Genomic DNA, 26,356 nt, shown 5'->3' on the forward strand with positions numbered 1-26,356 from the left:
GATACTCCTGGTCCGGGGAGGCACAGAATTTCCAGTGTAGTAAGGTTTTCAGTATGATTAACAAAAATGAACATGGATTAAAAGATAAAAAGTTGAGAGTCTCTTGACTGGCTGATCTCAAATGGTAGTCCAGCTCAAATTCTGGGCTCCTGGGTGGCATCTTCCAACCTCAGGCCACTGCTGATGCCTTACTGAAGGGTGAAGCACCAGAGGGAAGGCTCGTCACCCAGGGCCCTTCACTCAGGCCAGGCATTCCCTCTCTTACAAGATGCAAGGCCTGCAAATAAAAAGGAGGGAAGCCATGGGAGAAGCTTGGAGGGGGCCTGATGGGGTCATGCACAAAAGGCAACATCCTGGTGGTACTGCCTGCCTCAAAGGACCACGGCGCTGCTTCAGCTGGAACTGCTAACCCGGCACCTGCAAGCAAGGATCTGACCTGGCATCAGGACTCCCTGCCAGGCCCAAGAAAACAAACGCTCTGGTGGGAAGCCTCTTGAATGTGTTGGGGAGGGGCAAGGTGTGGGGGAATAGGCAGCAGAAGGGGCTAGAAAATATTTTCAGATGTTAATGTTAAAAAATTTCAAAAATTTTCTTCTTCGTGTATTTCATCCCCTCCCCCTTTCCTTTTCTGTCCATTCAAGAGGAACGTGACCTTTATTTTATTGTCTTGGTGGAAATACGTGGCAGGGAAGAAGCAGACTTTTCACATTGTTTTGGTTTCTGTTTCTCCAAAGGCTGGGCCCTTAGGAGATTTTAGAGGATCTAGGAGGTAGAAGGAGATCCAACCAGTCCATTCTGAAGGAGATCAGCCCTGGGATTTCTTTGGAAGGAATGATGTTAAAGCTGAAACTCCAGTACTTTGGCCACCTCATGCGAAGAGCTGACTCACTGGAAAAGACTCTGATGCTGGGAGGGATTGGGGGCAGGAGGAGAAGGGGATGACAGAGGATGAGATGGCTGGATGGCATCACTGACTCGATGGACGTGAGTCTGAGCGAACTCCGGGAGTTGGTGATGGACAGGGAGGCCTGGCGTGCTGCGATTCATGGGGTCGCAAAGAGTCGGACACGACTGAGAGACTGAACTGAACTGCACTGAGGAGGTAGAAGGCAATGCCAACCCACTCCAGTACTCTTGCCGGAAGAATCCCATGGATAGAGGAGCCTGGTAGGCGGCAGTCCATGGGGTCGCAAAGCGTTGGACATGACTGAGCGACTTCACTTTCACTTTTCACTTTCATGCATTGGAGGAGGAAATGGCAACCCACTCCAGTGTTCTTGCCCGGAGAATCCCAGGGACGGGGGAGCCTGGTGGGCTGCCGTCTATGGGGTCGCTCAGAGTCGGACAGGACTGAAGCGACTTAACAGCAGCAGCAGCAGCAGCAGCAGCAGGAGGAGGTAGAAAAGAAGCTGCAGAGTGACTGGGGAGAGCCTGGTGGGAACAAAACCTATTTGCTACATTGTTTGTAGGGCCCAGTGCAAAAAAATATGTAGGACCCCTTGTTCAAAAATTATTAAGAATTTCAGGAACAGCAAAGCATTAAACCAAGTGTGGGGTCCTCCTGAGCTTATGACCAAGTATGAATGCATAAATTCACGCTCACGAAGCTGGCCCTGGACAGCAGCGTCCCCCGTATTAGAACAGAAGATTGCCCGTCACACTTGGGCAGGAAGAGAAAGGCCCACAGGTTTTGAACAACAGAGACCTGAGGCCTACTCCCTGGCAGCACCAGTGGGATCCAGCGAGACCTCAGGAAAGAGGGTCTGAGAGGCACACAGACTCTAGGCACGCGGTTCCCAGGTTCAGCAAACTTTCCATCCCCCACAGTGGCTCAGAAGCAGCAGAGACCATAAACCTAAAGGGATCTGCAGACAGGGCTGTGGGAGGGCCTGGCTCAGAGCACAGATGATGAGCAGCCAGAGCCCCTGACATGCCCTGGTACTTAGTAAGACCCTGAGACCTGACAGGGCAAGGCAGATGCGTGATGAATGACTGACAGCAGTTTCCAGCCACCCTGGCAGACTGAAGGCTTAGGGTCAGAGAACAACTCTTTCCACTTCATTAAGATGAAAGAAACACATTGTTTCTGGCACACCTGGACTGTAGAACAGCATGCTACCTGCCATCACTGAGACCTAGCTCCAGCCTCCTTCCGGTAACCAAGCCTCAAAGAGGGAGCGGGGGGAGGGGTGTCAATTCAGAGTTGCCTTAGTTACTCAGCTGAGAAATGAAGCTGGGGGCAGAGTGGTCAGGTGGTAGAGACAGAGGGAAGCGAGAGTAAAGGCGGGTAAATTTAGGAGGTAAAATTCACAGGACTTGGAGGGAACTGGTAAGGAAGAGGCTTCCTTGATGGCTCAGTGGGTAAAAAAAAATCTGCCTGCAATGCAGGAGACACAGGAGACATGGGTTTGATCCCTAGGTTGGGAAGATCCCCTGGAGGAGGAAATGGCAACCCACTTTAGCATTCTTGCCTGGCGAATCCCATGGACAGAGGAGTCTGGCAAGAGGAAGGTGTCACAAGTAACTCCCCGTTACCAGCTCGAGCAATTGGGGGGATGAGGGTGCCATCCCTGAGATCAGGAGTGGAGGAGAACCAGTAGGGGCTGATGGGATGGATGGGTTCTGAACATGCTGAGTCTAGGATACCAAGAGAAGGTGTCATGTAGGCACTTAAATACATGATGTGGAGCTTAGAGAAGTTGGGGCTAGAGGCATAAATCTGGGAATGGCCAGCACTGTGGGTGGTCCCTAAACAATGGGCATGAATGAGATCCCAAGGGAAACAGTAGGCACAGCCTGAAGAACCCCAACACTGAATGGGCAGGCAGAAGAGGATGCCCCTATCAAGTGGGTCAGAGGAGGGTGCTACATCATAGAAGGTACGAGAAATGAAGGAGAAAGTGGAACGCGGCTGAGAGGTCAAACACACTGACAAATTTTAAGTACCCACTGAACTAAGTGGAAGCCACTGATGACTTTGGCAAAAACCATTTCACTGGAGAGACAGGCCTGGAATTCCAAAAGGAGAGAGTGGACGAGTAGAGCAGGGGGCAGGAAGGTGGTTGGGAGAGCAGACACTGGCTGTGGAGGGGAGAGAAAGGGGTGGTGGCCAGAGGGATTCAGGGAAGTTGTTAAATATGACTACGGTCAGTAATTTTCCCCCACGTTTTAACAGCTTTACTGAGGTATAACTAACATACAATAAGTTGCAAGTTTACAGTGTAACAGTCTGTAAAATTTGACAAGAACACACTTGCGAGTCCATCACCACAGTGAGAAACACATTTTTTCATCCCCCCAAACTTCCTTGCCCTCCCTCCTGCTCCCTTCACCTCCACTCCTAGGTATTAATGACCTGCTTTCTGTCACTGCAGTTTGCATTTTCTAGAATTTCACATAAATGGATTTTTAAATAATTTTATCTTTTTAAAAAGGAACTCTTTTTTTGCCTGACTTTTTTCACACAGCAGCATTATTTTGAGAGTCATCTACATCGTCACAAGTTATCAATAGTTCACTTTTTCTAATGGCTGAGTAGTTTTATGTTGTGTGGTGATACCATAATTTGTCTCTCCATTCACCTGTTGATGAGTATTTGAGTTGCTTCCAGTTTGGGACTATAACAGACTAAGTTGCTTTGAACTTTCATATACAAGCCTTTATATGGATACATGTTTTTTTTTTTTTTTTCCTCAATAGTAGATAACCAGGATTGGAATGGCTGGGTACATGTTGGTTTTTAAGAAACTGTCAAACCATTTTCCAAAAATGGTTGCCCATTTTACGTTCCCATCAGCAATGTATGCAAGTTCCAGCTCCTCCAAATCCTTGTCCACATCTGATAGGGACAGTCTCTTAAATTTTCAAAAGTCTAGTAGCTTTTCCTCCCTTCTCTCTGGAGGAAGGCAGAGAGAGAAGGGAAAGGAGACAAAATCAGCTCCAGGGCATCAACACTGCCTGGATGGAGAAAGAAACATTTTTCTGAGTCTGTGTCCTGGGAACAAGCCCAGTCCCTAGTAAATGGTTATTTCTTGTGGAGCATTTGGTCAACACATTAGCTTACTTCCTTCTGGGCCTGGGACCGGGGCATGCAGCAGTTCTACCAGGACCTCAGCTATGCAAGGCTCCTCTGCAGGCACCACAGGACGGGAAAGTGGGGGAAGAGCAGAGGTCCTCGCCTGTGGGATCCTGACTCCGCCCACAGTCAAAGTGCTAGGAGGAGGAGAGCATTTCTCTGCCCCTGGGAGAAGACATGTGGGTAGGGGAGGGGAGCGGGAGATTAGAGACCAATCTGAACTCACTACAAGGTGGGAAGGGCAGCTGTCCTGTTGAGGAATCCAGCCTGCTTAGCCCTAAGAGAAATATGTCCCCTCCACTAACTTGGCCAAGAGGCGTCAATATGTAAGTATAAGGGGTAAGGAGGATCAAATCATGTTGGGAGCCTTCAGGAATTATGAACAAGTAAAGCCTCTGTCAAAAGAATAGATGTGTAGTTAGAGCTAAGGCCATCTATAAAGTCAGATATATACCCTAAAAGCACATGCAGGTCCATTATGATACTGCATTTTGGGAACCCAGCATTTACTTATATCCCTAACATGATAATGAAAAAGAATGCCAGTACCTGTAGCTGTGGGGAAGAACACCCCGAAGACAGTGAAAAAGGACTCTCCAGGGCTGTAATCTGGCAGAGTATTGTTCTGCAGCAGTTCTGGTGAATATCCAATAAAACCATGTTCTGAAATAATACAGAAGAAAGCAAAATGAGCCGAGTGACAAGACATAACACAAGTTCCCTAGATTACAGTCCCAGCTTTAAATAGTAAATAGTCCTAGCTTTAAATAGTAACTTTAAATAGGAAAAGGTAGGTATGATGTGGGGGGCAGGGAGAGAACACAGAAGATAATAGAAACATCTTCCTTCCCACATCTAGGGCTTGACTTTTGTATATCTATATCTACGGATGTAGGTAAATAAAATGACGTGAAGAAGAGAGTAGTCACCTCTAGGAAGGGGAGCTTTTTTTTTTTTTTTGCTTATAGACTTCAGTACAGCTGATATCTTTCGATGAGCATGCACTGATGTGTTTGCTTTTGATTTAAAAAATTACATTAACTCCCTGCTCAAAAACCTTCCCATAGATTGCTACTAGCTACAGAATAAAGTCCAAACTCCTTAAGAGGAGTGTGGAAGCTCCCCACAACCTGGCAATGGCCCACAGTTTCCTATTTGTGCTTTGCCTTTTCCTCTTCCTAGCGGTCACACAGACAACTCTGCCCAAGAAGCCCACTAGTACCCATTCCCGTGTCCCCTGCTTCCAGAGCCTTCCCCACATCTCTGAATATCAATATGGTGCTCTCTCTTCAAGCCCAACCCAAATGCTGCTCTCTTTGGGCTTTATACAAACTCCTTGATCAGAATCCTCCTCCTAAGTGCCCTCCATGACCAGACTCCTTCGGGCTAGAGATCTGCTCTTAAACGCCTCTGTCCCCCAGGCCCAACCACTGTGCCTGCCACACAGCAGGCCAGGTGCAAATATGGGTTACACTGAAAGAACCTTGCTCTTGGATCTTTTGCTTCTGTGCTTTCAGTCTGATGGTTCAGAGACTACTTTATATCAGAAACATCTCAGATCTGATTTCTTCAAAGCATTTTAAACATTTTTTACATTGCCTTAAATGCAGTTAAAAGGTTTCACTCCTACAGATACTGGTTTTTTGTCAAAGGGGGTCACCTTGAACAGCATCTGTGGATGTGTTAGTGGGCTGTGGAATTTAAGATACAAGTTCGGTGTCCTTGGGCTCAGGAACACGCAGGATATCCAGTGTCTGTTTTCAGAGAATGAGTTGGTTTGTTCCTGCTCACTCTAGTCCACAACTCAGTCTTAATCTTTTTCCCTCTATCCCCTCTGACATGCAAGACGAGCACTTAGCCATCGGTCTCTCCATAGCTGACCCCCAGGGCTGCGGTGACAACCCCCTGCCAGCCTGTCCTCCACCACCCTCGGGGCTTAACTTCACCCTGAGCTTCCATCCAGTAAAGAGTGCCGGCTCGCTGATGAGTCCGAGATCACGGGCACTTCTCATGGCTTCCAAGATTCATATCTTCATAGGAAAAATATTAAAAAAAAAAAAAAAACAGTAAAAGGAAAGCTCAGTGAAGCACAAGGAACCCTGGGGAGTCCAGTCAGGCCTTAAAATCATTGTCAATTGCTCTCTTTCTCCTGAACCTTAGATCCCAAGGACTGTGCAGCATTTCCGAATGGTTTGGCGTCTTCACAGATGGTCCTCCCCTCGTTAACAGAAAAGCAATAATAGCTAAGTTAACTTTAGTTTATCCGCTGGCTGACCCTGCTGACTAGACTTTCTGAGGAGAAAACCAGCCCAGCCTGCCTTGGAAGGGAGCTCGGCCAAGCTGGATGACACACAGGTCTGACTGAGCACATTTGATCACAGGGCTGTGCTGGGCTGGCCAGCCGTGAGGATCATGAACACTTCATCAGGCTCCACTGATCCTGGCTGTCCCCGAAGCCACCCTGCCATGGGCGGGTATTTGGTCACCAGGCCTGAGGGGCCTGGCCCCGGTCAGCCTCAAGGGCCAGAGGGATCTCAGGCGCCGTAAATGAGTCACTGGGAAGCCTCTTTTCTTTCTCCATCATCCCACCAATGAGATCCACAGATTGAGGGGATGAGTCACTTGGCTTATTCGAGGCGGCAGGGGCGGGGGCGGGGTCCCTCCTCTGCAGGAAGATCACAAATGCTGCTCTCACACGCTCACAAGCACTCGCTCACACTGACGACTGCTGCTGACCCCAGCCCTCTCCCCCCAAGTCCAGTCCTGAATTGTTCTCAAGGAAATCTTAACTTCGACAAGAACTTTATGAACAGAGATGCTTGTCAATGAGTTCTTTATAACTGTGTAACTGGGGAGTGTCTAAATGTCCAATTGAAAGGTTGAGGTATTTTAAATCCTTATAAAGACTTACCAGTGCCAAAGAAAACTATCCATGTTACATATGATATATATTAAGTAAGAAATTGGATACCATTTATAGGATGAATACAAAAAAAAGTTTTAATATATATATGTAAGAAAAGCAAATATACCAAAAATGGTTATTGTCTGTATAATGCAACCATGGGCAATTTTTTTTTTTATGTTTAAAAACTTTCCATGTTGTCTGTCATGAGCATAATCAACTTATCATCAAAAATTAATGCCTTTCGTAAAAGCAAACAAAACATCCCACAACTGAAAGCCTACTTTCTCCAGATAGCTTTTCTATAAACAAATTCATTTCTTTTTTTTCCTTTCCATTTATACTCTCCCTGTTTTTCAAAATGATACTTGCCCCATTTTTCAAAATGATTTAAGCAGCTTATGAGAAAAACATAAGTAAGATAGGGCAAGTAAAATAAGGGGCAAAAAAGAAACAGAAGGGAAAAAAATGAAATTGAGCAAAAGATAGGGAGGAAACACCTACAGCGTCAGGTCTCTGAGACAAGATCCTGCAGTGATTTTCCTCAAGCTGGAATTCAAGGCCTAGAGAGATCATTTCTGACACAGCCCAGTCCAGCAGGGGAGGACCTTACGGCCACCATTCACACACGCCACATTCTAGCGGATGAGAAGGAGCCCTAGGTTCGCATGGTGGACCTGTCTCTGTGTCTCCGCCCTTACCTTCCCGGGGCCCTTATGACGTCCACCCATTTGACAGCCCCCCACATCATGCTCCTCAGTCCTGAGCTAGCCCCACAGAAGACCTGGCCTTCATCCTGACTTCCAGGGCCCCAGTCTCTTGCCCACAACCCTAACCTGTGGTCCAGCTGGACCTTGAGCTTATGTGGAGCAGATGCCCAGGTCAGGCACTGGTCTCAGAAGAATTTGTACTTAAGGCGTGGCCTGAGGTCCTCTGGCCACATCCAGTGTTGCAGGGCTGAGTAGACACCACCTGCCACGGCCTCTCACAGTGGGTCTTGCTGCCTGATTTGCTAATTCTTCTAGTCACGGCCCCGGTTGAGAATGTGATGAAAGCACATTTTGCATTCCATTGGGGGTGTTCCCTGAAGCCTCCCCGAGGCTCAGGACCTCTATGCTAGGGGCTGCCTCTGTACCTGAGACTTCCGGCAGGCCCCACGGGCACCTATGATGTTTCAAGTCCCACCATGCCGTGCCTTGGGGTGAACAGAGGGCAACATCTCCTGCTGTCATCTCTGCCAGGCAAGGCATCTGCACACATGCGGACAGGGCAGGTCCCCCAGGGGCATCCCGGGATACTGCCTTCTGAACATAGTGGCAAGTCATCAGTTATTAAGCACCTCCTCTGTGCAGTCACTGGGCACCAAGTCCTTTACAACATCATCTTTGATCCTTACAGCTACCCTGCAAGATCAGAGGTGAGCAAACCCGGCTCATGAAGGTGAAGAGTCTTGTCCAAGGTCACACAGCAGACCTGCCTGTATGACAGCCCTGGCCTCTCCTCTGGGAGGCCGGTCTCCAGGTCCCCAACACCACCCTCCCACACAGAGGGATGCATACAGCCGGTTTCCTTCAGCTCTGAGAGAAACGCCCCCAAGGTCACGGAATCTCCCCTTCCGCACCTCTGTGGGGCCCATGGGGGTCTCCCTGTGGAATGCCACATGCACTGAGGGGTGTGTGCACAGCTGGGAAGAGGCAGAGCCCAGCCTCCACCCCAGGTCTGTCTGAAGTCAACATTTTCCATCTACCATAGCAACTCCCTGCAATTTATCTTGAGTTGTTTCCCCAGAGATTTCTGAGGTGAGTGTCTTCACCTCTGTGGGCCCTTCAGAGACTCTGCTGGTAACAAGAGGGGCTCCGGCGCTCTCAGCTGGTGTCTTCCAGCTCTGCGAGGCCCAGAATGCCCAGTGCCTGCAGCTGTGGCGTGTGACTCTATCTGGGGTTGACCTGAACACCTGCTTCTGTATCCACAGTAAAAAAGTCTTTGGCCCCACGTGAGTTATGAGCTTTTAGGAAGAACAAAGATAGAACAGAGTGAGGAAAGGGAAAACATGATGAAAACCAGGCAAGAGCAGGAGGAGGGAAGACACTTGAAGGCTGGCCTTCCCCCTTGGCAGTTGGGTATCACAGCTTCCTGTCACCGTAGGAAGCCCCCTGCAGGGTCAAGGATCTGCTCCCAAGGACTATCACGGGACCCTGCCTGTCTGGGCCCAAGGAGCCAGCCTGAGTCACGCACTGCGGCAACGGGCAGCTCCCTCAGGCTGGGCTGCGCCCTCTGGGAAGGTGGCTTCCGGGAAACTCTGTGCTGCCCTGCCCTCACGGCCCTGGGGTCCGCTGAAATCAGAGGAGGCAGCGGGAAGTCATCCCCTGCCCCCACCATGGGTGTCAGATGGCCACCACTGACTAACTTGGAAAGTGAGATTTCTAAAAATGACGCTGGCACGGGGGGCGCTGCCATCCCTCTGATAAGCCCGGGTGGGGCGAGGGGCTTCCCACCTGGTTTTCTTCTTGGCTCAGGTCCCCCACCCCTCGACCAGCAAGACAGCCCTTTCCGGGGAACGACAATGGGAGAGGCCGGTCCAACCAGGAATAGAAAGAGCAGAGGAAGGGCCCAGGGAGAGGAAGGCGGGAGGGGCACACTGCCCGGATCCTAGGACATCACAGGAAGAGCAGCCCTGCAAGGAAAAGGAAAGGAGAGGCCGAGCTTCTGGGAAGGGACACACACACCAAAACAAGGCCTGGGGGCGGGGAGGGCGCGAGAAGGCCACCGGGCCCCAGAGGATCCCAGAGGATCCGGAAGTACAGTAGGGTGAGCAGTAAGGGAAAGGTGAACCGGGCGCCTTGACCAAGGGCCCCGCCTCACCCTGGACACTCGCCCCTCCCAAGAGCCTCCTCCGCAGCAGAACCCACCTGGAACCCGGGATGGCCTGCCCATTGCCCGGCATTGCCTTGATGGCTCTGGGACTCTGTCTCATGCGGACAGAGACCTGCATTTTAGGGGAGGGACAGAAAGGCTAAAATGGCCTGACAAAGACAGGTCAGTGCCAAAGAGAAAAGAGGCATGTCCAGGCCGCATCCTATCACTGAGGCTCTCACAGACCTCCTGCCATGCAGCCCCTGCTCTTACTCAGATATGGCCCAATCGCAGAAGGTCCAAAGTGGACACAGATGGGCAGTCTGGCCCATCCAGCCCCCAGGGGCCTGGGCTGCTCAGTGGAGTTTTCTGCCTCAGGGCTTTGGTGTCAGGTCTGGGGGCTGCAATGGGGGAGGCAGCCTCAATCATGAGAGAGCAAAATGTGCCCAAACTGAGCTCAAAGAGGGTAGATCTGGGAGAAGCCCGGGCTATTCTTCTCCTCCCTGGGGTGGAGCATGAGGCCCTGGGGATCTCTGGGAGGAAGGGAAGAACAGTGATAGGACCAAGAAACAGGACACCTGGGCTCATGCTCTGATTCTGCCACAGACTCACTGTGGGACTGTAAGTGAGCCCTTCTTCAAAATGCAAATGATAACTCTATCCACCTGGGATAGGCACCTGGGATGTCCAGGTGGGGATGTCCACCAGGGATGAGAGTCTGCAGTCTAAATGAGCCCAGGTGATGTAGATCATGCTCTCGTAACAGGTAAACTAAATTCTTTTTCAGAACCCTTCTAATTCCGAAAGCCACCAGTCAGGAGTTCATTCTCAAGACTCAGGGCACATCATCCAAATGCACCACCCATCTCCAATGGCTGATATAAAATCCAAACTAGCTTCCAGAGCTGTCAGTGCTGCCCTCTACCTCCCTGCTGTTGTTCAGTCACTCAGTCGTGTCCAATTCTTTGTGACCCCATGGACTGCAGCATATGCCAGGCTTCCCTGTCCATCACCATATCCCAGAGCTTGCTCACACTCATGTCCGTTGAGTCATTATGCCATCCAACCATCTCATCCTCTGTTGTCCACTTCTCCTCCTGCCTTCAATCTTTCCCAGCATCAGGGTCTTTTCTAATGAGTCAGTTCTTCGCATCAGCTGGCCAAAGTATTGGAGCTTCAGAATCAGTTCTTCCAATGAATATTCAGGACTGATCTCCTTTAGGACTGACTGGTTTGATCTCCTTGCAGTCCAAGGGACTCTGAAGAGTCTTCTCCAACATCACAGTTCAAAAACATCAATTCTTCAGCGCTCAGCCTTCTTTATAGTACAACTCTCACATCCATACATGACCACGGGAAAAACCATAGCTTTGACTAGATGGACCTTTGTAGGCAAAGTAATGTCTCTGCTTTTTAATTTTCTGTCTAGATTTGTCATAGCTTTTCTTCCAAGTAGCAAAGGGTAACCTCCCTGTTACCCTTCCCCATCTCTGTGGCTGTGGATACCAAGTCTGCTCCAGACTGTGAGACAAGGTCACTACCCATTTTTATCCACTAATGAAACAAACCAATTATGAATTACAAGTCCTAGGTCTTAGAGTATGACAGTCACGTGTGCCCTCCATTAATGCAGATACTAAAAGCTTCCTGGTCTAATTCATTGGTCTGTTTTTACAAGTGAGGGAATTGGAAAGACATGAGAGTTGAAAGTGGGAAAGGAACCCTGGCTTGGAGTCCCATTTGGAGTCCCCAAAATACTCCCCGTTTGCTGGATTCTCCCATTGATATGGATAACAATTCTAGTCCACGACAGGTGCACCATCAGAAATACTCTGAAACTGAACCAGATCAGGTTGTACTGACTAGAAGGAGCAATAATGATGGGTTAGGAAGAGATCCCCCTGAAGCCCCTGCCCACAGCATGGATTTCCTTCTCCACAGGACTTCTGTTCGTGAGCTAGGAGCCTTCCCCAGACCACAACCGCCTCTCTGGCTTCAGCCCTGGTGAACTTGGTCCTCCAAAGGGAGGGTGGAGAGAGGATGTGAACAGGGTTTCCAGCTCCCGGGCCCCCACCCAGAGAGAAAATACACAGAGGGAAGGCTGGGCATTCTAGCAGTGGCCAGAAGGGAAGTCTGAAGTGGAGCTGGGCCTGCCCAGAGGGTGTGGGGAGGAGCAGCCTGGAGCCTCTAGGCCCCTGGGGGAAGGCCTCCACCCTTAGGACAACTGACTGGCGGGAACAGCCGGAAAAGTCCCCAGGGCCAGGCAACCCAGGGCATGAAGGGCCTGGGTTGGGGGGATGTCAGGGCAGCCCCCTTGGGAGGCAGTGGCTTAGTTTCCAGTAAGAAGAGAAGCTCCTGCCAACCCCTACAATCTGGACAGCAGTCCTGGAGTTCCTCCTGAGAAAAGGAGCTCTCACTTGTGAAAGGGGGCATTTCTAATACCCGAGAAATTGTTCTATCCTCTGACATCGGCTCTATTTTAAATGCTTAGCAAGACTTTTTTTTATAATGGCCTTGGGGTCAAGTTGAGATGAGAAGAGATTTTTCACCTGGAAAAGCTTACAGAGCAGAGGATTGTCAGATGCCGTAGGAAATTGAGGGATCCGCAACTCACTTGGACCCAAGAAACAAAGTGCAGTCTTTGGATAACAACCAGGATTGCCACAAATTGCTGAGCAAAGATTTGTGCCAGGAACTGTTCCAAGTGCATTACATATTTTCACTCAATGAGATAGGTGCATTTTTCAGGTAAGGAAGCTGAAGCACCGAGAGGAGACAAGATTCAACCCTGGGTTGCCGGGATCAGAGCTCACCCAAGGCTGGAGGGAGACTGAGAAAGGGGCAGGAGCCCAGCTGATCAGGCTGGGGCCAGATGGAAGGGACTGCAAAGCCCCCCACTGCTCTCAGCTCAAAGGAGCACTGGGAAAGGAAAATCTGGCCTTCTTATCTCCTGGGGGAAAGGAATGCACTCTCCAGCCAGGATAAGTGGCTGTTTTGACAGGAAGTCTCCACCCAGGCTGTGGGTTCCTCCCAGCCACCACTTATTCCTTCTGGCTGTCCCTGCCTCTGGCATCCTAATTCCCATCCTACCTAAACCCCACACACTCCCACACACCCCCCAAAATAATCTAACCCCGCTTGGGGTCCCCCACATCAACTGTCTCTGCATAGCCCCGGCCTATGCGGCAGGTCCAGAGTTCAGACCTGGGAGTCAGTCCTCAGCCCCGCGGTTGCCCGGACACTGTCTCCAGGCAGGCTCTGAGAAGGGGGTGGGAGGACAAGGGCCCCCACCGCAGGGCGCAGTCAGCATCCCCGTGGTTATGCAAGCAGGGTCGCCCTCCCGCCTAGCACCATGCTGGAGATACCGGACTCCACATGCCCCAGCTCTGCAGCCACATGCAGTCCTCGCTTACCGCAAGCCCTACCCAAGAAGGAAACGCAGGGGACATTCTCTAAGAACCCCACGGCAGAAGATTCAGTATCCCAGCACTATAGCATGTTAACACCACAGGGGTCCTTGTTGCAAGTCCACTGTACAAACAGGAACGCCAAGGCCCAAAAAAGGAGGCACCATGCCACACAGTCAGCAGCTGGTCAGGCAAGACCAGAAGAACCCAGTGCGGCCAAGCTCCCTCCAACGTGTGCCCTGCTAGGCACTTATCTCTCTGTTGTCGCTGCCTGCTGCCTGCCGGTTCAGGGCAGGAACTATGCTGTTTCATGTCATGATATATCTCATTGCCTAGAACCAAGGGGCAAGCAAAAAAAATCATAGTTTATTAATAAACAATAGAGGGACTTCCCCAGTTGTCCAGTAGCTAAGACTCCACTCCCAATGCAGAGGGCCTAGCTTCAATTCCGGGTCAGGGAACTAGATCCCAGCTGTTGCAACTAAAGATCCCACATGCCCCAAGGAAGACGAAAGACCCCATGTGCCACAACTAAGTCAAATAAATAAATACTGTTTAAAATAAAAAATAAACAATGGAAACAACCCAAGTGTCCAACAACAGATGAGTGGAGAAACAGCACATGGTCTATCCATACAGAGTATTATTCAGCCATCGAAAGGAATGAAGTATCGACACTTGATACAACATGGATGAATCTCAAAAACACGTTAAGTGGGAAAAAAACACACAAAGAGACAAATACTGTATGATCCATTCATATGAAACATCTGAAATAGGCATATTCACAGAAACAGAAAATAGAACAGAGGTTATCAGGGACTGGCAGGGGAATGGAGAGTTATTTTTCCGTAGACACAGTTTTTGTTTGGGGGTGATAAAAAATGTTTTAAAACAAGACAGTTGTGATGGTTGTACATCACGGTTAATGGAGTAAGTGCCACTGAATTGCACACTTTAAAATGGTTAAAATGGCAAATTTTTTGTCATAAATATTTTGCCACAATTAAAAAAAAAGCGCCCCCTGCAGGGACCACCTGCAGCATCCTTATTTCAGCCAGGCCGAGTCTCTGCTTTGCAGATGTGGAATAGAGGATGAAGGAGCTTCTCAGCCAAGGCAGAGCGGAGAGGGAGGAGCAAAGCCACAGGTGCAGACTAGTTTTAGACGCAGACTCCAATTCTCCCACCAAAGCAAGTTGCCTCCTCAGATGGAAGCAGATGAGTGAAAGCCTCAGCTCTCAGCCACTGCAAGGCGAGCACCGCCCCACCCCACCCCCGCCCCGCAGTGAGCCATCTGCCCATGTACAACCCCTCCCTGGAGGAACTGGGCAGAAAGTCCCACGCTCTCAGGAGTTCAGGCAGAAAGCCCAGCTCCTTTTGCTGACATCTAGACCTTACAAGGTTTTATTCAGGCATCACGGGCTGGGTTGTGGGACTTGGAGGAAGAGCTGTCCAGAAGCACAGGCTGATTTCTCAATATCCACCATGCCCAGACCCCACGGAAAACCTCCACAAAGTCAAAGACGCTACTGTCCCAGTCTTGTTTTTGACACACGTTCCTGCTTTCAATATTCTGCTGGTCACTGGCACCCTGGGCCTGGGAGCAGTGTCTAACACAGGTCCCACTTAATAAGAGCTGGCCTGGAATGAATATGCCTTTAAGCTGGGCTGTCCTGGGCAAGTGCGAAGAAAAAGGCGGCCAGGGATGCTCCTCTGGGGGACTTGGATGATGGATCCCTACCTGATCTTGGGCCAGGGGTGTCAGCATCAGCACCACCCGAGAGCTTGTCAGAAGTGCAACATCTCCCCCTGCCCCCACCTGTGCAACTGGCACCTTCACCACTACAAGATCCCCCAGTCTTGAAGCCTGAGAAGCACTGCCTTGGAAAATAACCCAGGGGCCTCCAGAGACACAGTCATCCAGGATAAACAGTGCTAATAATAATAATTATTTATTAAGCACTCACTTCGTTCACGCTATGACAGTAGGTCTCATATATATTATTTTATGCTCTGGCAACTCATTAAAGTAGGCATTATTACCTGATTTTCAAAAATGAGAGTGGTCAGAACGGTTAACTAACTTGACCAGGTCCATGCAATGACTTACAGCTGTCCTGGAATCTGAATACAGAGGTCTGAGTCCAAAGCTACAGCTCTGACAACTATGTAAGTGTGATGCAATCCTTCAAATGGGGCCGACAGTTACAGCCACTTGTCAGTTCTCTATGGGGCCCAGAAATGCGCTGGCAAATGCAGTCCCCAGGGAGGTGTTCTAGGGGCTGCTGTGGTGCTTGGTGCTGGCCGGGCTCTGGGTGCTTGTGTGCTGGGATCGGACTACCTCACGGCAGAGGGCTCATTGTTTCTTCAGGATACATCTCTGAAGATGAATTTGCATGGCCCAGCTCCCAGCAAGCATTAAGTCTGGGACTGGAGAGACAAATTAGATGGTGAGCAGGCTTAGAGCACCTGTGCCACAGGCTCAGAAACCTCTGGCCCTAACCCCATCTGAGCCCTGGAGTTTATGACTTGGGGCTTCATCTCCTGCCAGCCCCAAGGAGGCAGCACTCTGCTGCCAAAGGCCCCCATAACAAACTCCACTCTCCCTTCCAGCCAGCGCCCACAGGCTCCTCAGGTCGCAGAACATGGCCCAGCCAGCCAGTCCTCTCTGCACCACTCACAGTCAGCCAGAGACTCTCTGTCTATAGATGGCTGTCATTCCCTACCCAAACATGAGTGACCTGAGGGCCTGTCTCTTGCGTCTGTGTCCCTCTCAGACCCCCTAAAACGCGTCTCAATCCAGTCAGTGCTAGTTGCTCAGTTGTGTCCGACTTTTTGAGACCCCATGCACTGTAGTTTGCTGGGCTCCCTTATCCATGGGATTCTCCAGGCAAAAACACTGGAGGGGGCAGTCATTCCCTTCTCCAGGGGATCTTCCCAACCCAGGGATCAAAGCTAGGCCTCCCTCATTGCAGGCAGATTCTTTACTGTCTAAGCCACCAGGGAATCCAAGTAGGTGCCCCCAAAATGCTTGAGTCTGAAAATGCCATCATTTGCCCCTCCACAGCCACGCTGAGGGCATCTGGCTCACCCTCCACAGCCAGAGGACTCCCTCCTGCAGTGAGGGGAGTACCGTGCCCGGCAGGGCGGAACCAGGGGTGCAGGCAGGATGTGCTAACCCACCCCTCAGGGTGTCACCCTCCACCTCCTTGAAACTCCTGGCTGCTCAAGGCTGAGGCAGGCGGCCCAGCAAGGCGAGGGCCCTCCCAAGCCAGTGACTTCATGCTTCAGGCATCTATCCCAGGGAGCTGTCTGGGGAGCCTCGCGGGCCAAGCCCCCTCCTGCTCACGGAGCCGGAGCCGACACAAGGACAGAGCTGGGCAGCAATAGCTTGGGTTTCCTTCTGCAGCCATGACTGGGTCCCCATGGCCTCCTTAGCCTAGCGGTTCCTTTCTCTGCTCTCCACAGGCAAAGCCAGAAAATGAAAAATAATGCAATGGAGAGGGTGGGAGAGTTTTGGAGCTGGGGGCCTGGAATTCTGGGCAGTCAGTCACTCTCTTCATCAGAGGCAGCCTCAGAACAAGAGGAAGGCCTGAAGTTGCCTGCCCCTGCCCTCCTCCTGCCAGGCAGAAGTCAGGATCACAGCCCCAGAAAACCTCCTCCTGAGGGCTGAACCCCAAAGCCAAGAAGGCAGGGCACCTAGAGCTTTATGTTCTCTCTCTACGAGAGAAATGGTAAATGTTCAACTCAGTTGATTTAAGAACAAGAGTCACCAACATAAAGCACTGTTTTTTAAAAAAGTTATTCCACAGGTAGAACAAATGGAGAAATGTGCTTTGCTTTCTACCTGGACTGCAAGGAGATCAAGCCAGTCAATCCTAAATGAAATCAGTCCTGAATATTCATTGAAAAGACTGATGCTGAAGCTGAAACTCCAATACTTTGGCCACCTGATGCAAAGAACTGACTCACTGGGAAAGACCCTGATGCTGGGAAAGACTGAAGGCAGGAGGAGAAGGGGACGACAGAGGATGAGATGGTTGGATGGCATCACCGACTCAAATGGACATGAGTTTGAGCAAGCTCCAGGAGTTGGTGATGGACAGGGAAGCCTGGCATGCTGCAGTCTGTGGGTCACAAAGAGTTGGACACGACTGAGCGACTGAACTGAACTAGGTCAGGCAGTGAGCAGAAGGGAGATGGAGTGGATGGCAAGGAGGGATGACCAGACGGACACAGAGAAAAAAGAGAGGAAAAGATTGGGGAGGAAAAACACAGAAAAAGAGGCAAACCTAAAGGAAGAAAGGATGATGTAGGAAGAGGAGAGGAGAGAAACCAGGTGTGCTTTTAAGGAAGGCTGGAGATGACAGTTCTGCTGGCTTACAAATGTTTGGAAATCCTTACCCAGATGTGAGCCTTTGTTTACAATTCTTCACTGTTCTAATCCTTAAAAATCCCTCCATTCAAATCCTTAATCTTTCCCCTTTCAGGGTCAGAGATTTCTTTGAGAATCTGGCAGTAGCCTGAACCTTCTCCTAGAAAAATATACATATTCACATAAAATTTTACCTGCAATTTCACGGGTTCGTGGATCCTGTTAAAAATTATTTCTTCTAGAAGTTCCACTATGATTGAGAGAGACGTAACGACCAAAGCAAAAACACTCCCACTGCCAAATTAAACTAAGATAAGGGAGGACGTGTTGAATCTTATGTGTTCAAGCCATCATATCAGGCTTTTAATTATACCGTTTACTTCACTGATAGAATTTTGGGGCCTAAACACCCTTCTTTTGTTACTACCCCATTGGCCGTACTGAAAACAAGGTTCCTTACTCAAGGAGCTAGCTGTGTGTATGGATGGTTATCATGCAGCAAAAGGTCTGCCTTTGACCCAGGCCACAGTGTCTGTGCTTACCTTGAAATTAGCCCTTTGCAGATTGATAGGATTATTAAGTTACACACATGCAGTAGTTCCCCAACCTGAATGTGTGTAAGCATTAGCAAGGTACTGATTTAAAATGTAGATTACTAGGCCAAAATTTGAGAATCTTATTCAGACTTTTTAAATGAGCTTCTTTCTAGCTGATTCTGATGCAGGCAGTCTCCAGACCACACTCTGAGACATGCTGTTCTTGTAGAAGATTGCAAGCTTCTGGCCCAGAAGATGTGCCGATTCCCTGCTCATTGTGGTGGCCCTCCTTGTGCACCAGGGGTGTCACTAGGCATGTATGGAGGGGTGGTCTGTGACTAGGTTTGGACCACTGCATCAGAAAGGCTATCTTTACGGGGTATAAAAGGCAGGTACACCATGTAGGGCATAAAAGGTATAGAGCCAAGCGAAACCCTCCAAGGGCCTTTGTGGCTCAGTGGTTCTCAAATCTGTCAGCACAGAAAGAATCACCTGGAGTGCTTTTATGATTCAGTTTCCCAGGCCTCAGGCCAGTAGGGAATATATATGACACTACTGATACTAAGGGTTTCCCAGTGGTTCTAACACATGGAGCTTGTTCATTGATGGTACCCAAAGGCCAGAGGGTATTTCAATCGGGATATCAGACCACTACTGTAAAAATGCTTTGAAAAAATAAGATCCTCTTAAAATTCTCCAGCAAAAACCAATGGACATTAGCAGGATTTCTGCTGGCTTTTCTCTTCCTTCTCCTCCTTGCTCACTGTAGACACTAACTAGAGAAGGTGGGCTACACTGGAACGGCCTGAATGATTCCAGATGGTGAGCATTTGGACCTCTTGGCCTGACTGATCCTCCCTTTACCCTGGAGTCTTGTACAAATATTATCATTTTCTGGCTGTGCAGTGACATGGAAACAGTTGGGAGCCACTAGGTCAGGTGTAAAAGAAACTTGTGGAAAAGGAGGGACTGTTTGGCCCAGAAGTGGTTGTTTTTCTGAATCTCTACGAGGTGGAATCCACACAAACAGGAAGCAACAACATGCCCAAGCTTGCCCACACAGGGCCTGGCATCTAACTGGTGGGGGCAAGATATTGAGAGAAGTGCTGAAAAGGCAGCCTGTCTCAGACTGCTTGGCAGAGAGGCGGTAACAGGGACATCTGGGCACAGACCACAGCTCCGCCAATATAGAGAGGATAATAAGATAATAATCCATAATAATAAGACTGCCTTACCCTCAATTTAGTGAGTTTTTTTTCCTTTTATATTTGATTTCTTGAACTTTGGCTGCCTTACATTCAACATGTAGACTTAATATAATGGGTTTTTCCACCTGAAAATCTGCTGTACTGTAAAACTACTGGTATCTTAGAATTGAGGAAATAGGGCTTATCACCTAATTTAATCTTGAAATGACCCATGAGTCAGGCACTGTTTCTGTTCTAGATGAGGCAGCTGGAACACAGACTGGTGACTTGCCCAGGGTCACAGAGTGAGGAAGTGATGGAGCCAGGACTAGAGGTGTCTCCCAGGCCTCCCTCAAACCCCACCGCTCGCCTGGCACACCGTGTGCACTGCATGAGTACACCTGCGTGAGCACACCTGTGTCAGCACACCTGAGCACACAGTAGGAGCTGGGGTCATGGGGTAACTCCTGAGGGGAAAGTGCTCCGAAAAGTGACTTCCACCTGACTCACTGCAGTGTGAGAAAGTAAAAAGTGATGGTCATTTCATCTCAAACACAAACCTGAGAAAAAATAAAAATACATGTAGAATTTGTTTGGTTGCTATTGTTTGTCTATTTTAGGCCATAACGCTACCTCTTCTCTGATTGCAGGAACTTAAGGATGTGCTGTAACTACTATAAAATGATTACATTTTGGAGGTTTAGCTTAAAAAGGTGTGCATTTGGACAGTAATTACAGATTCACTGTTTGAATTTATCTTATTTGTTTTTGAATGTTTCTACTGATTTCTTGTAATTGGGATATAGTGTTGAGTACCTTAAGAAATCTCACATTTGGTTTCTGTCAGTTTAAGAGGAGCAGGAAGTAGTTTAACAGAAGAAATTATTGTCGAAATAATAAAACCAAAAATTTATTCGTTACAGTATTCAATAAATGTTCATCTTCTGGAAAGCAGCTGAGGACAGAAAGAAAACCCCATCTTCCACCCCACACCCAACACACACACACATAAACGCAAAGAAAAGAAGCCACTCTTGACATGTATTATTATTTATAATTCTTAAAAACGCCCATCCCATGTTATAGATGAGAAACTCAAAGAGTATCAGTGAGTTGCCTACAGTTACAGAGCTAGTAAGCAGCCTGTGTTCCGATGGCACTCATATTAAGCACCTACAATCGTCACCAGCCATGATCTTTCCCAGTCATCGCCATGTTGAATGAGGACAGAGACCATGTCCATTTTATTCTCCACTATATCCTGGAGCCCAGAATGGCCTTTGGTAACTGTGGTTGGGTTGGTGGATAGAAGGGAGGCAGGAAGAGGTATGCACACCGTGGGCCGGCCCCTCGAGCAGGTGCTCTCCTCACCCCCTACCTGCACTTCTATGGTGATTGTGCTCCCACAGCTCCTATCGCACTTCTGACCATGTTTTCTAGGACTGTATCCCTCTGCCTGCTGGCGCCTGCTCACTCTGATTCCTTTCCCAGTCAGTCACTCAGCAAAGTGTAATTGAGAGCCAGCAGAGTGCCAGGTACTTTCTAAGATGCTGGGGGAAAAGCAGTAAGATTCAGTGCCCATCCTGGAAGCTCCCACAGCTTAAGGCAATGATCTCTGTATTTCCTATCAGCTCTGGATACCCTCAGAACCCAAGGAAGACAGGGTTTCCTGAAGCTGCCTATAAACTCTCTTACTTTCTACCAACACTTCTGCTATTTCTGAAGTTTTGTCTGCTTATTTTCAGAGATGTCAAAGGATGGCCTACAGTGAGATTCTCCTCTCTACCTTTTAGCATATTCTCACACTTTTCTCATCAGGGCGCATTTCACACATTGGGAGCCTTAAGAGACAGGAGTTAGGCTGGTGATGCCACACCAAGTTCTGCCCTGAGCTGTGAGACAGATGTGCCTGGAAGCACCAGCCTCAGGAGCTAGAAGAAGCCTCTTACAGGTGAGGAAACACAGGTAAAAAGCCCTCCTGCCCCCACTCCTGGTGGAGTCGGCTGCTCTCGGCCAGCATCCTTTCAGGGCACCTACTCTGCACACCAACAGATGAAGAGTTAGGTCAGAAGGGAACCATAGCCCACCGACTTCCAACAAATGATGACTCTAAAACCAAGCCTTATTACGAGGCAACTGAGACCCACAGATGGTAGGGCCCTGGCCCAGAGTCCCAGAGACAGCCACTGAGAGGCCCTGGCTTCATCTCTCTCAATGCAAAACACTGTAACCACAGTAGTTCTTTCACTCTCCTATTTAGCACCTTCTCAAAATGCATGGTACATATCACACCCTAAGCGTACTGCTCGTTCCTTCATTCAGTAATTAGCGTGGCTAGGAGCCGTGTGAGCTTGATGGATGCAAAGGTCACAGAACCTGAGGTCAGCTGCCAGGGTGCCAATCCTGGCTCCACGGCTTACTAGCTGCTTGACCTTGGACGTGATAACCTCTCTGAACCTCAGTTTTCTCATCTTTATGGTAGGGACAATAAGATGGAGAATAATGAAGAAATAACTCCAGAAAAAATGAAGAGGTGGAACCAAAGCAAAAATACCCAGTTGTGGATGTGACTGGTGATGGAAGTAAAGTCCGATGCTGTAGAGACCAATATTGCATAGGAACCTGGAATGTTAGGTCCTAGAATCAAGGTGAACTGGGAGGGGTCAAACAGGAGATGGCCAGAGTGAACATCGACACTAGGAATCAGTGAGCTAAAATGGAGCAGAATGGGTCAATTTAATTGAGATGACCATTATACCTACTACTGTGAGCAAGAATCCCTTAGAAGAAATGGAGTAGCCATCATAGTCAACAAAAGAGTCTGAAATGCAGTACTTTGATACAATCTCAAAAAGGACAGAATGATCTCTGTTCATTTCCAAGGCAAACCATTCAATATCACAGTAATCCAAGTCTATGCCCCAACCAGTAATGCTGAAGAAGTGAGGTTGAATGGATCTATGATGACCTACAAGACCTTCTAGAACTAACATCCCAAAAAGATGTCCTTTTCATCACAGGGGACTGGAATGCAAAAGTAGGAAGTCAAGAGATACCTAGAGTAACAGTGAAGTTTGGCCTTGGAGTACAGAATGAAGCAGGGAAAAAGCTAAAAAATATTCACCAAGAGAACTCTCTGGTCATAGCGAACACTATCTTCCAACAACACAAGAGACAACTCTACATGGACATCACCAGATGGTCAATATCAAAATCAGATTGATTATATTCTTTGCAGCCAAAGATGAGAAGTTCTGTACAGTCAGTAAAAACAAGACTGAGAGCTGACTGTGGCTCAGATCATGAACTCCTTATTGCAAAATTCAGACTTAAATTGAAGAAAGTAGGGAAAACCACTAGGCCATTCAGGTATGACCTAAATCAAATCCTTTATGATTATACACTGGAAGTGACAAATAGATTCAAGGGACTGGATCTGATAGACAGAGTGCCTGAAGAACTATTGATGCAGGTTCCTAACATTGTACAGGAGGCAGTGATCAAAACCACCCCCAAAGAAAAAGAAAGGCAAATAGTTGTCTGAGGAGGCCTTACAAATAGCTTAGAAAAGAAATGAAAGGCAAAGGAGAAAAGGAAAGATATACCCATTTGAATGCAGAGTTTCAAAGAATAGCAAGGAGAGATAAGAAAGCCTTCCTCAGTGATCACTGATAAGAAATAGAGAAAAACAACAGAATGGGAAAGACTAGAAATCTCTTCAAGAAAATTAGAGATACCAAGGGAACATTTCATGCAAAGATAGGCATGATAAAGGACAGAAATGGTACGGACCTAACAAAAGAAGAAGATACTAAGAAGAGGTGGCAAGAATACACAGAAGAACTCTACAAAAAAAAGTCTTCATGACCCAGATAACCACAATGGTGTGATCACTCACCTAAAGCCAGGTATCCTGGAATGCGAAGTCAAGTGGGCCTTAGGAAGCACCAGTACAAACAAAGCTAGCGCAGGTGATGAAATTCCAGCTGAGCTTTTCCAAATCCTAAAAGATGATGCTGTGAAAGTGCTGCACTCAATATGCCGGCAAATTTGGTACACTTCTCATTCCAATCCCAAAGAAAGGGAATGCCAAAGAATGTTCAAACTACCACACAATTGCACTCATCTCACATGCTAGCAAAGTAGTGCTCAAAATTCTCCAAGCTAGGCTTCAACACTACATGAACCAAGAACTTACAGATGTTCAAGCTGGATTCAGAAAAGGCAGAGGAACAGAGATCAAATTGCCAACATTTGTTGGATCATAGAAAAAAGCAAGAGAATTCAGTAAAACATCTACTTATGCTTCATTAACTAAGCTAAAGCCTTTGACTGTGTGGATCACAACAAACTATGGAAAATTCTTCACCAGATGGGAATACCAGACCACCTTACCTGCCTCCTGAGCAATCTGTATGTAGGTCAAGAAGCAACAGTTAGAACCAGACATGGACTGGTTCCAAATTGCAAAAGGAGTACATCAAGGCTGTATATTGTCACCCTGCTTATTTAACTTATATGCAGAGTACATCATGTGAATTACCTTGACTGGATGAAGCACAAGTTGGAGTCAAGATTGCCAAGGAGAAATATCAATAACCTCAGATATGCAGATGACAGCACTCTTATGGCAGAAAGTGAAGAGGAACTAAGGAGTCCCTTGATGAAAATGAAAAAGGGGAGTGAAAAAGTTGGCTTAAAACTCAACATTCAAAAAACGAAGATCATGGCATCCAGTCCCATCACTTCATGGCAAATAGATGGGAAAACAATGGCAACAGTGACAGGCTTGATTTTGGGGGGCTCCAAAACACAGCAGATGGTGACTCAAGCCATGACAATAAAGATGCTTGCTCCTTGGAAGAAAAACTATGACAAAGCTAGACAGAAAATTAAAAAGCAGAGACATCACTTTGCCGACAAAGGTCCATCTAGTCAAAGCTATGTTTTCTCCAGTAGTCATGTACGGATGTGAGTGTTGGACCATAAAGAACGCTGAGCACCAAAGAATTGATGCTTTTGAACTGTGGTGTTGGAGAAGACTGTTGAGAGTCCCTTGGACTGCAAGGAGATCCAACTAGTCAATCCTAAAGGAAATCCGTCCTGAATATTCATTGGAAGGACTGATTCTGAAGCTAAGCTCCAATACTTTGGCCACCTAATATGTTGAACTGACTCATTAGAAATAAAAAGACCCTGATGCTGGAAAAGACTGAAGGCAGGAGAAGAAGGGGATGACAGAATGAGATGGTTGGATGGCATCATTGACTCAAAGGACATAAGTCTGAGGAAGCTCCAGGAGCTGGTGATGGACAGAGAAGCCCGGCTTGCTGCAGTCCATGGGGTTGCAAAGAGTCTGACACAACTGAGCGACTGAACTGAACTGAACTGATGTAAAATGCTCAGTACAGTGCCTGGCACATAGAGGGCGCTCAATAAACATTAGCCATTGTTACCTTCCTGGGCCACTATGCTGTCCTCATCTTCTATTCAAGGAATCTGCAGCAACGTGAACTGACCCACAATTCCTTTCTCTTCTTAATAAACTACTTCATTTAATTTTTTTCTCTACTTACAAGCAGAGATAGACTTAGTGTTTCAAAAAGTATTAACTGTATCTGGGCCCTTTGATAAACACTTTCTGAACAAAGGCATGGCAAAATTCCTAGTGCACTAACTTATATGGACATAAAAATCTGATGAACTATTAGAAATAAGTGTGAAAGTATTAAGACCTGGATAACAGTTTATGAACCCTTTTCTTAATCATTAAGCTTCCTCTTGCAAGAAAAATTCCAACCCTTCATAACCCAATATTTTCAATTTTTCAGGAAAGGGACACAAATTCTTGGAGAAATGGGAAATTTTCCCCTTCACATCTCTAGACCAACTGTTCAGGGTGAAAGGGACTGTTGTTTGGGCCACAGACTTGTGAGGCAGACGGCTATTTTCACATGCAAATGATGGCCACATAGAGTGATAATCCAGGCCTGGGGCAGGCAGAGACCTCAGCCTGGGCTGTCTAGTCATGCTTTCATGGTGCATGTGGCTGAGCTAATTAGGGAGCCTACTGTCCAATGAGAGAGGGTATGTGCGAGAAAGACTGAAAATACAGTGTGCTAGAAACCATGCAAATGAGTTTAGCTTGGAGTAAACAGGCTTTAGTCACAGGATCATGGCTGGGGGTGGCCAAGGCTTACGAGAAGAAGTGAAATGTTTGGGTTGGTATGCCAGGCCCTGTGCTGGGCACTTTGTATAGAGTATTTCAGGTGGGCAGTCCAGCAGTGCACGTGGCCCTGTGTGGGTTTATGTGTATGTCCATTCACACAGCTGGCAGTGGTGGGGGTCAGACAAATATTTACAGCAGGATCTTTGTTTATTATTTTGGATCATAAAATAACAAGAGAAAATTCAATCAAGGCTCTCACTGGTTAAAATAAATTTTGTTTGCTTGCATGCATGTCCCTCAGGGTGGTGATGGTGTAAGGACAGGGTAGGAGGTGGGGTGGGCAGAGAGGAGATGGAAAAATAAAGAGGTATTTAGGAACAAGTCAAGGGAATGAGATCATAAAATAGTTTCCTAAATTGCATCTGGTCCTCATCTCTACCCCACCTCCACTGCCCATTCGGGCTAGATTTTCTCCTGTTTGGATGACTGCAGCTCCACTGACCGGCTCCCTCTGCCTTCGGTCCCTCTCTGTCTACACCCACACCAACCCCAGGCAGGATTCCCCAAAAGCGAATCTGATTTGAAACTCCCCCACTTAAAAGAAAAACCTATTGACCTTGCTCAGCTTTTATATTTTCTGCATCTTTAAAATTTATGTGGAGTTTTAAGTTATCCCTGGTTATTCTGTGTTTCTTTTTGTTTGTTTGCTTTCCTAACTAAAAAGGCTAAGAACATTCTCAAGATGTGTCATGAAGCCTATGTTTATATTATATTCCATCTGGGACTTCTGAATGTTGCTGCATTAATTTTAACTTTAAAAATACTATACATTGTGTGAGTTCAATTATG

At 47.9% G+C, this 26,356-nt stretch overlaps 1 protein-coding gene across 1 annotated transcript in view; it reads right to left on the bottom strand.

Moving 5' to 3' along the window:
- Nucleotides 1-26,356, bottom strand: part of SLC12A8 (solute carrier family 12 member 8) — a 145,477-nt gene that overhangs the window by 54,643 nt on the left and 64,478 nt on the right. The window contains exon 8 of the mRNA XM_052645168.1: nucleotides 4,625-4,738. Within this exon, the coding sequence (XP_052501128.1) occupies nucleotides 4,625-4,738 (114 nt within the window). The remainder of the gene's footprint in view (nucleotides 1-4,624; nucleotides 4,739-26,356) is intronic.

This window comes from Budorcas taxicolor, chromosome 1 (assembly GCF_023091745.1).
Source record: "Budorcas taxicolor isolate Tak-1 chromosome 1, Takin1.1, whole genome shotgun sequence".
Lineage (NCBI taxonomy): Eukaryota > Metazoa > Chordata > Mammalia > Artiodactyla > Bovidae > Budorcas > Budorcas taxicolor.